The following is a 10,488-nucleotide window of genomic DNA, read 5'->3' as shown; positions in this document are numbered from 1 at the left end:
CCATCTTCAGTTGCAGTTTCTCGATAGCCTCCTCAGACACTACATTCTCACAACTGCCACTATCAATTATCAGCTTACAGACTTTATCAGCAACTATGCAGGTTGTGTGGAAAACGTTGGTCCTCAACCAATCATCCCTTGAGTCGCCCTTGGGAGTCAGCAGGCTCTTTCGAACGACCAGGGTCTCCTGACCATCTCCATATAGCACGTTCTCATCTTCACCCTCATCATACACGGGTTCCCCAACTTCCTCGAACTCCTCTATCATATCCTCCTCAATTAGAAGATTTTTATTCTTCTAACCAGCAGGCTTCCTGCAATCAGTCGTCCTATGCCCCTGTTTACCACACCTAAAGTACTTAATACTTGAGGTGGAACTATCCCGCTGTGGCTGATAAGCAGGACGAGATTCTTGAGGGCGAACTGGCTGACTTCCTTCACCTCTGACCACTGGCCTCCTACTTTGCTGTTTCTCTATTGAAAGTGCTCGCTGATATGCCTCAGAAACTGTCCACAATGAATGAAGGCTGAGAACATCCTGTCGGGGCTGCCTTAATCCCCCCAAATACAGTGCTACCATCTGCTTCTCCGTCTCAGATAAATCATTCCGAGCTACCAACTGATAGAATTCTTCAGTATAATCATTGACTGATCTTGCGCCTTGCCTTAGTGAATGAAGCCTCTGAAACAAGGTTTGAGTATAGCCGAAAGGGAGGAAGTGCCATTTCATCTTCTTCTTCATCTTCTCCCAGTTAGTAATTTTGGATTTCCCCTGTCGCTCCCGTGAACGCTTCAACTGTTCCCACCATGCAGATGCCCTACCTTTGAGTTTGATGGCGACCAGTTTCACTTTGACACGATCTGGAACCTCCTTATATTCTAAAATCCGCTCCACTTCATTCAGCCAATCAATAAATCCTTCAGCCTGCAACGTACCAGAAAACTCGGGCAGATCCACTCTGAAATCGAAGTCCACATGACGATCCTCCCGTCCACGATGCTCCCAAACTCGAGCACGATGGTGATACAGATTTTCGAAACTGGTATCGAAATCGTGACCTTCTACATCATGATTACCGAACTCTTGCTCCGCCAAACGTTGGGTTAACTTCGCAACTTATCTCTGCAAATCTTCAATCGTCACATCCTGAATATTACGATCACGGTGCGGGACTTCCTCAATCGGAACCTGTCCTCGACGACCACGACCACGTCCACCAACCATTATAACTGATGGAATTTATCTTCCAAGAAGATGCTGACGCTCTGATACCAACTGACGCCGGGTAGGATAATGATTATCCTATTGGCTTGTTGTAGCAGATGATTCGCAAGAAAAGAACGACAGAAAACGCCCAAAAAACCAGAGATAATACTCTGAATTCAACTCAATATTATTAATAATGCAACATGATCAAAACTAACTCACAAGTCGGGTTAAATAGCTGCGAAATACGATTATGGGAAAATTACCAAAAATGGCAAAATCCCAAAATTATACCAAAATAAAATATTAAGTAAAAGAAGTAAGTGGCCAAAAATTTGGATCAATTCGAGTTTTCTAACATATGGAAAAAAGGAAACGAAATATTACCATAAATAATAAAAAATAACTTAAAATTGAATTTTGGAAAGGAAAACAGTGGATTTTGGGCTCGAAATTGACGTCCACCGAGCATATTTGGGTGGCCACAATGTGCGCGCCAAAGAGAGCTTTCCGGACTGGGGTCATAATAGCGATTCCGATAAACGTAGCCAAAGTTATGGTCAAATTACCAAAGACGCGTCAAATTCCCCCAATTTAGGAAATAATAGGGATTCACTTTCCATCTTTGCGCCGATCTGCCATCTCATGGTATCTCAGCGCCATCATCGTGTTATCTGACAAATCAACATCACTCGACTCGGATCCTTCTGTATCAGGTTTTAACTAATCTAACATTGTAGGAAACAACTAAAAAAATACATAAGGTACTAGAAAACCTATAAAATAAAAACACGAGTGGGTAAGTCTTCCATATAATATATCTAATAGGATCTTCAAAAAAATTCCATCACATTTTTGCCATTTTTATATGATAAAAATTTTGCTTGCAAATGGTCTGAATAAAGTAGACAGTATTATTTTGAGGTTTTTCCAGTTTGATTACTCAAAATATGTTGCTGGTAAAGCTGCTTGAATGTAAAATTGCCAAAATTGAATCAACTTATTTTGAGGTTCTGTGACTGGGATGCAAGCTTTGGAGTTTCAAAACTGTAGTACATTTTCTGTACTCAAGTTGCCATAATATTTACTTGTATTGAGGTATCATAGTTGATTCATTCTGTTTATGTTTTCCTCTATATAGATGAAATCATTTATCTGGCTTCAAACTATTGATAGTTCGATCCAACAAGTGGAGGAAGAGGTTGCATGTTTTGCCCTGTGAAATGTCAGGAAGCGCTACGAACAGGCATGAGATCCTCCAAAAATGATGCCATATCCCTTCCTCAAAGAGTTGATGCTTCTATGTTGGGTTTTATACTTAACTATTGTCGATTTCACCAAGTACCAGGTCGATCCAACAAGGCCTGAAACCTTCTCATTCTTGGGTGAATAAGAACGCGCCACACCATCCCCCCATCCCGTGGTCAACCCAGGGAGGGGATCTTTTCATGGTCTTCATATTGTTTTCTAAGTCTGAGCTGTTTTTAACGAAATTTAGTTACTGTAATTTGGACTTGGGCTGCTGCTTTCTCCTCATCTGCAATCAAGCAGGATCAGCTGATTTACACCATTTGTCTTGCAAGTTGCAATACAGCAAGAATATGCTTTATATGCTGATTATTGAAGCAAGTGTTTCTTCAATAAAAAAGGTTCCTGTTTAGTGACGAATTGAGTTTGATTCTTCTGTATATCTAGAAGAGGAAAACTTTTGATTAGAATTTTTTCCGGTGAGGTACGAAGAAACTATGCGAGTTGACATCTGCTGGCTGATCTGACCAGTCGTGCACTTGCCCAGATGATTGAAGGAAAAACTCCAGAGGAAATATGTGAAACCTCTCATATACCTGATGATCTGATAGAGGTACCAGTTGCTAGATGATAAAAATTTTTATAGCCCTCACCCTTTCTGTATCTTATATTGGTATGATTTATATATTGCAGGTGGAGAAGTTGGAAACCTTGAGAAATATAACTGATGATCCACGTATCAGACTTCTGAATCGATTATATGCTAGAAAAAGGAAAGAATTAAAAGAGAGACAGAATCTAAAGGTTCTTGAAGTTCTGTTCTTGTTTCTAGCCTTTGCTATTGGATTATAATAGTAGGTGCAATACTAGGCTGTTGTATTGCAACTTAAATTGCTGAAATCAATTTAACTACTGATAGCATAATAACACGTTTCTAAACTGTAACGTGCATTTTTTGTTCTAATAAAATGAATTTTTGTATCTTTTAGAATATTGAGGTTGAAGAAGAGCAATGTGTGGATGAACGCTCAGCTGATGATCATTTGTCATTTGTCAATGCTGGAATTGGAGGCATTGCTAATTGGCAATCCATTCTATTCAATGAAGACTTCCTTCTTGAATGTCATATAATTGACATTTTTTACTCCTCCATGATGTTTAAGTCTCCTTGATGAATCCACAAGTCGTCGAAGAATTGCTGTCTCAGCTAGTCAGTCGAAGTTTCAAGTTCTTGAAATTTCAAATGGTTCAATTTATGTTCTGGCTTCAGTATTTACTATATTAATTTCCTTCCTGATCTATAAGTTGCACTTTACATGCATTCACATTCTCTTTGTTATCCTAAGGAGAATGTTATTGGTATTCCTTGGATAAGCTTATTGTCCATGAGCTATCTGACTGAAACTTTGAAGTTATAAACAAATTTTATTTTTCCGAAAATGTTCATGTTCTAAACTTTTTCTCTGCTATTGTTGCTTCAAAATTTCTCTGTTATGTTGTCTGCAGATTCAAAAGGGTCTAAAACTACCAAGAACAAAGGAAAAATAGGAGGAAAGAATAGCCTAGAAATTCTTTGAACCACGAAAATGGAAACAAGGTTGGCTGGCTCCTTTCCGTGTCCTCTTTGTTTTACTTAATGATTTAGTTATTACTGTTGTTTTCTCGTTTGAGGGGGACGAAAACCATATTATCCTTTGCTGATTCCATGGATCTCTCTTCGTACTTTATTAATCAAATAGTTTCTCTTCTGGCTGAATCAATGATGACAGTAACAATGTTTCAATGCCGAGTAAAACTACAATGTCTAAAGACATGGCATCTGTTATATTTTCACATGGAGACAAGGTTGGCTGGCTCCTTTCCGTGTCCTCTTTGTTTTACTTAATGATTTAGTTATGACTGCTGTTTTCTCGTTTAAGGGGAACGAAAACCATATTATCCTTTGCTGATTCCAGGGATCTCTCTTCATACTTTATTAATCAAATAATTTCTCTTCTGGCTACATCAATAATGACAGTAACAATGTTTCAATGCCGAGCAAAACTACAATGTCTAAAGACATGGCATCTGTTATATTTTCACATGGAGACAAGGTTGGCTGGCTCCTTTCCGTGTCCTCTTTGTTTTACTTAATGATTTAGTTATGACTGTTGTTTTCTCGTTTAAGGGGAACGAAAACCATATTATCCTTTGCTGATTCCATGGATCTCTCTTTATACTTTCTTAATCAAATAGTTTCTCTTCTGGCTGCATCAATAATGACAGTAACAATGTTTCAATGCCGAGCAAAACTACAATGTCTAAAGACATGGCATCTGTTATATTTTCACCCAAGCTCGGTTTCAACGAGGGTGCTATAGAGAATGAGTTAGATCCTGCTATGAAAGAGCAACTTGACAGGCGTGATGGTTGTAACATATTTATCTTCGCGTTCCATGTTGTTTTTCTCCGGATTTGATATCAAATTTTAAATTATTGTGCAAAACTGCATTTTTTTCCTGCTTTTTTAAAGCGGTGACAACTTGTTTGGTCTACAGTAACTGTCATTTTTACTCAAGATTAAAAAGAAGCATTATCCCCCTAGGAGGGGGCTGAGCCTCTATTCTTATTTTCTACGGTGTTTTATGCCATCTTATTGGTATGATAATTTTGTTGTAAGTGATTTGAAGGTGAAATATTATGGAGTAAACACTATTTCTTCCCACCCCCACCCCTAGTTCCTCAAATTCCTCTTTCTTCATCCATGTGAATCCTGGCATCCCTTTTCATTTTTCATCTAATGCCTGCTCTCAAATTCTATTCCCCTAAATGTTGGAGCAGTGGATAAACCGAAATTATATTGTCAGCTCTTGATCTAGAACTAAAGGAGGAGGGAATGCTGAGATAGTTGGGGGTGTGGGTGCCCATTAAAGATTCAAATGAGTGACATATGAAAGTTCAATACATACTGAAGCATCAGGAATGCTACGTGGGACGGTTGGATTAGTTGGAAAGTTAGGAACATCATTAATGTAAATGTGTGCCTGAAATGAGGATTTTAAGAAAAATGATTTTAGAGAGCGTGTTTAGAGTCGTGATTTGTTCAAGGCAGTACCAACTGGACATAAATTCTGGGAGAATAAATATTTTTCTGAAATTTGAAGACACCTATAATTACAGCAGTCTGGGAAAGTGATGGTACTAGAACCTAGAAGTAGATGCCGATGGAAGATCCCATTGAATGAGGTACTGAATGGGATTTGGTATTTTGCAATTTAGTTAAGAAATGAACCATGATGGAGGTGAAAAGAAGAAAATGATCCATCAAAGTGATCCAACTAAGTTAAGTTTGATTAAGGCCAACAGAATTGAGCAAAATTGAAATTCAATAGAAGGCTTTCAACTTTTGAAATATGGATTTTGGTTAAGCAGAACTATATGATTGTAATTGTCCTTTTGTTTTCCCTACTTACAGGGAGGTCGAGGATTTTGGACGGAGATTGAATTCTGTAAAGCCTGAAAGAATTCAGGATCTTTTATCATCTGGTCAAGAAAGAAGGCTTGTACCAGTAGGTATCAAACGGAAATGGATCTCTATAGAGATTTATAGATAAGCTGAATTTTATTAAATAAATTGATCCTGCAGTGTACTGGTCTTGTAACTAATAAATTTTGCTCAACATTTCACCACAGAAAACTTGTTTTTTTCCCCGACCAATATTCCACCCTTTATGAGGGAAAGAGAATCAAGGAAATTAAATCAATAGGTATCATGTATTGGCCAAAGAGCATGTGTCTCTCTAAGCTTAAAAATTTCGCTTACATGTAAATGAGTTTAAAAATGAATGATATTTTTTATTGATCAAAATCGAAAATAAGTTGCTTATTTTGATAGGAAGCTAAGAGTTACTTCTAAAATAAGTGACTTCTCTAATTTTTAAAGTGAAAAAGTTACTTGAAATTAAGTGTTATTGTTAAGTTTATTAGCCAGAATGAGTAGTCTTTTCACACTCACGCTGTGCCGAGGCAGAAAACATAACTTTGTTAGAAGCCATTTAATAGAAAATATGATTTTTGCGAGCAGGTTTGGACAGGAGATGATGGTGATTAGCAGCAGTTGTCTTGTTTCTTTTTCAGTTTAAGATGATTTTGATGAACGTAGAGATTGATGTTGTTGCTCTAAATTATGATGCAAGATTATGGCAACATTTTCACGTCGAATGCATAGAAATGTTTGGCTATCTCGAATTTGAGCTTGGGCCATCTTGTTTGTTGGAAATCTAGGTGAAACATTGGAGAACCAAAAGTGATGAGAAAAGAATATTTTCATATTATTGTCCGTACGGCAATATCGTTTTGATGGCCACTGGATGAAAATACATTCTTAAAGTTCAGTGCAGAACATAGGCAACAAGAATTCAAATAGATCGAGACACCAAATCGAATGCATAGAAATGTTTGGCTATCTCGAATTTGAGCTTGGGCCATCTTGTTTGTTGGAAATCTAGGTGAAACATTGGAGAAGCAAAAGTGATGAGAAAAGAATATTTTCATATTATTGTCCGTACGGCAATATCGTTTTGATGGCCACTGGATGAAAATACATTCTTAAAGTTCAGTGCAGAACATAGGCAACAAGAATTCAAATAGATCGAGACACCAAGGTGCCGTATTTAAAATGGTGAAAGTCCTCGGATTATCAAACACTTGACTGGCTAAATGAAGAAATATAATACCGTCTTCTTCAAAAATACCTTTCAAAATGTATACTGTGGCAATAAGTACACAAATTATCAATGTGAAAACCATGTAAATTCTCGTTCCTTTATTATTCTCTTTCTGAATGCTGGGGATGTGGCCGGAATTGCAGTTTTTAATATGAAATGCATGTAGATTGTTGAGAAGATTACTAAAGTAGATTCCTCTATGCTTACCGTGCCACTTACTGATGGTATGATTATTACTGCAAGTGTGAAGGAACCTTGACGTGTTTGAAGATTTTTTGTGGACTTGAAAGTGACGGCTGGAATAGTGAAATAACGGTCAAAAATTGATTTTTTGGAGTGAAAAATTGTTACCAAACAGGACTTACATTTGTTCCTTAGTGAAACCTATGTCAAATGATGGACCAATCTCACCTGACATTTTTCTGTGTGCGTTTTGGGTCAATTATTTTGTGAAATTATGGAACTTTTTGCAGATGAATGGGGGAGAGAGGTTAAGGTGAATTGGTGACTTGGTGTGGTAGCTGTATACAGCAATCGTTGAAGGCTTCATGGTTGAGTAATTTTTTCATCCTCGTACTGCCTCGTGTTAATCGAGTTTAGTTCATGGCTTAAGAATTTACTCACAAGTAAATTTCTTTATGAATAGGATAATATTTTTTGTTAAAAATAAATTTCAGGATACCCATTTAACGCTTATTTGTTTTGCAAACACTCGGGTAAGAAGGAGGAGATTGGTTATCTAAAACAAAATGCTGTTGCCACTATAAACGCATGTAATCCTTAATTTATTAATCGAGAAAATAAAAACATACGTCTTAAATCCTAGATTCACCAAACCTTTAATAGATTACAACGAACCGTAAATCCACGAAATTCAATCCTTAATCTTCTTGGAAGAGTAATATATCTTGAAAGCTTTTGGCAGATAGACAGGCAACAAGAATCCAAACAGATTGAAACACCAAAAAACCATATTTGCAATGGCCAGTGCTCTTCCAATGTACAATCTCCTGCTGCTGCCACCATATTCTGCTTCCACTTTATAAATTTCACTCCTCAACCACTCAACAATGGTGAAAATCCTCCTCGAATTGTAAAAAACAGGGACGAAAACACGAATCGGTAACGAAAAGTTACCTGAAAAGGACAGCCCTTCCATGAAAACTTGACTAGATAAAAGAAACACATGAGGTGCTGCTGCCTTGATCCCCTCCTTATCTCCTTCAAAAATACCCTCCAAAATGTATGCAATGGGCACAAATAATCCGATTACAGCCCCAAAAAACACGTAAATACTAAGGATTTTGTTAGTTTCTCCGAACACTGGGGGATCAGCAAGGGGTGATGTGGCTGGAAAGGCAGTTTTTGATATGAAATACATGTAGATTATTGAGAAGATTACAAAAGCAAAATCCTCAATGCTTACCATTCCACTTGCAGAGAGTACGATGATTACCGCCAGTGCATTTAACTGTTGGAAAGAGAAGAAACCTCGTCGAGTTTGAGGATTTTTTGTGGGCTTTAAGGCTGCTGTCTTTGTGATGTCTGGTTCTTGAATCTGTTCTTTAGGGAGACCTATATCGATTGATGGACCAACCCCACCTGACATTTTTGTGTATTCTAGACAGTGTGTATGCGTGTGTTTCTTGAATCAATTGTTGTTTGTAAGTTTGAAATTATTTGCAGATGAAGAAAAGCTTTGTTTTTCTCAATCTGTGGTGAGGAAAGTTGGGAGGAATTTAGAGAGAGAGAGAGAGAGAGAGAGAGGAGGGTTTTCAGGGAGAGAGAGGGAGACATTTGTGGGTGGATTCAGTTCGTGAGATGAGGAGGTTAAGGTCAAACCTTTGAACAAGTGGCACTCGCGTTTGGCTAAGTTTAGAATGTGATTATAAATAAGGCCCCATTTGGCCCCCATTACATTAAATTACATTACATTTTATTTTTCTCTCTTTTATTTTCAACCACACAATTTTTCATAAAATAATATTATACGTAAATCGAAAAATTTTACTTCTTTTTCAACCACTCATTTTTCAAAAAAGCCACTATTCCCCCCATTTTTACATCAAAAAATGGGGGCCAAACAGGGGCTAAGTAAAGTAAACAAGTTATAAAATTGATAATTTTTATTAAAAGTTGAATTTAAATAAGTTTCTTATTTTGAAAATAACTTTAACCTACACTTTATTTACAATATAAATACATTTGAATATAAAAAAGTGACTTAAATATTCATATTCTATTCTAATTTATTTATTTATTTATTATTATTATTTTATTTTATTTTATTTTTTGTTGAGATCCATTTTCATAGGGTTAATTTCACAAACGGCCACTGAACTTATAAAAAAATTACAAAACGGTCACTGAAGTTTAAAACTTTCAATAACGGTCACTTAAATATTGGGACGCTTTCAAAAATGGCCACTGAAGTTTAAAAATTTTCTAAAATGGTCACTGAAATTGAAAAACAATTTTTTAGTTTTTTTGTTACATTTGCGATAATTTTTCGGTTACTTCCAACCACCAATACCATCGAATTTTGATACCGTTGAAAAACCAACAATGTCCTCTTCAATTACCACTCAAAATCTCTCCGTAGCACCAAGTAATTCGACAGGATAATCACCGCAAAAGTTGCCCCAAAAAATCTGAAAATCTGCCCAGATTTTTAGATTTTTGGGCAACTTTTACGGCAATTTTCCAGAGACTTTCGACCACCAAAATCGCCGGATTTTGATATCGTTAGAAAGCTCACAATGTCTCCCCCAAACTCCAAAGGATTCGGCCGGAATAAACTGGCAAAGTCGGCATCCCAAAAAAGCGAAAATCTGGGATTCCAACTTTGTGAGTTTATTCCAGTCGAATCTTTTGGAGTTTTGAGGAGATTTTGAATGCTAATTAAAGAGGACATTGTGGGCTTTCCAACGGTATCAAAATTTGGCTATTTTAGTGGTCAGAAGTTTTCAAAAAATCGTCGCAAAAGTCCACCAAAAATCTGAAAATTTGGGCAGATTCTTGCCTTTTCGGGTAGCCAACTTTGTGAGTTTATTTCGGCCGAATCCTTTGAAGTTTGGGGGAAATTTTTTATTGTAATTGAAGAGGACATTGTAGGCTTTCCAACGGTATCAAAATCCAGTGGTATCGATGGTCGGAAGTGGTCGAAAAATTACAGCAAAAGTAGCTCAAAAAATTTTAAATTTCAATGACCATTTTTGAAAGCGTCTCAATACTTAAGTGGTCGTTACTGAAAGTTTTAAACTTCAGTGACCGTTTTGTAATTTTTCTGTAAGTTCAATGATCGTTTGTGAAATTAACCCATTTTCA

General features: G+C 36.9%; 3 protein-coding genes across 4 annotated transcripts; 1 reads left to right on the top strand and 2 right to left on the bottom strand.

Annotated features, from left to right (window-relative positions):
- Positions 1-298: 298 nt before the first annotated feature.
- LOC111373620 lies at positions 299-1,225 on the bottom strand. The gene is made up of 2 exons (XM_022996172.1): positions 1,190-1,225; positions 299-1,108 (listed from the first exon to the last, which is right to left on the bottom strand). The coding sequence occupies exons 1-2, from the start codon at positions 1,223-1,225 to the stop codon at positions 299-301; spliced, it is 846 nt and encodes a 281-aa protein (XP_022851940.1).
- Positions 1,226-2,364: 1,139 nt separating this feature from the next.
- Positions 2,365-3,912, top strand: LOC111373633 (SKP1-like protein 21). Of its 2 annotated transcripts, XM_022996189.1 has the most exons (4): positions 2,365-2,856; positions 2,940-3,068; positions 3,149-3,259; positions 3,445-3,912. In XM_022996189.1, the coding sequence occupies exons 2-4, from the start codon at positions 3,003-3,005 to the stop codon at positions 3,625-3,627; spliced, it is 360 nt and encodes a 119-aa protein (XP_022851957.1). In that variant the 5' UTR covers positions 2,365-2,856; positions 2,940-3,002; the 3' UTR covers positions 3,628-3,912. The 2 variants fall into 2 exon arrangements, with proteins under 2 accessions (XP_022851957.1, XP_022851958.1); XM_022996190.1 differs by having other exon boundaries at positions 2,365-3,068.
- Positions 3,913-8,035: 4,123 nt separating this feature from the next.
- Positions 8,036-10,075, bottom strand: LOC111373618. The gene is made up of 2 exons (XM_022996170.1): positions 9,856-10,075; positions 8,036-8,763 (listed from the first exon to the last, which is right to left on the bottom strand). Exons 1-2 carry the CDS (start codon positions 10,073-10,075, stop codon positions 8,036-8,038), a joined length of 948 nt encoding a protein of 315 aa, XP_022851938.1.
- Between the last annotated feature and the right edge of the window lie 413 nt (positions 10,076-10,488).

Source organism: Olea europaea, unplaced genomic scaffold (genome assembly GCF_002742605.1).
Source record: "Olea europaea var. sylvestris unplaced genomic scaffold, O_europaea_v1 scaffold1148, whole genome shotgun sequence".
NCBI lineage: Eukaryota > Viridiplantae > Streptophyta > Magnoliopsida > Lamiales > Oleaceae > Olea > Olea europaea.
The sequence above is the reverse complement of the archived record's forward strand: the minus strand, read 5'-3'. Positions and strand labels throughout refer to the sequence as shown.

Excerpts from the sequence above, each read along its gene's own strand:
- LOC111373620 (XM_022996172.1), bottom strand. The coding sequence starts at position 1,225 with ATGGTTGGTGGACGTGGTCGTGGTCGTCGAGGACAG. Across the intron at positions 1,109-1,189 it reads GTCGTGGTCGTCGAGGACAG|TTAACCCAACGTTTGGCGGA; the intron begins GTTCCGATTGAG and ends TAAGTTGCGAAG.
- LOC111373633 (XM_022996189.1), top strand. The coding sequence starts at position 3,003 with ATGATTGAAGGAAAAACTCCAGAGGAAATATGTGAAACCTCTCATATA. Across the intron at positions 3,069-3,148 it reads TACCTGATGATCTGATAGAG|GTGGAGAAGTTGGAAACCTT; the intron begins GTACCAGTTGCT and ends TATATATTGCAG. Across the intron at positions 3,260-3,444 it reads AAGAGAGACAGAATCTAAAG|AATATTGAGGTTGAAGAAGA; the intron begins GTTCTTGAAGTT and ends TGTATCTTTTAG.
- LOC111373618 (XM_022996170.1), bottom strand. The coding sequence starts at position 10,075 with ATGTCCTCTTTAATTAGCATTCAAAATCTCCTCAAAACTCCAAAAGAT. Across the intron at positions 8,764-9,855 it reads AAAGTCTCTGGAAAATTGCC|GTGGGGTTGGTCCATCAATC; the intron begins GTAAAAGTTGCC and ends CAAAAATGTCAG.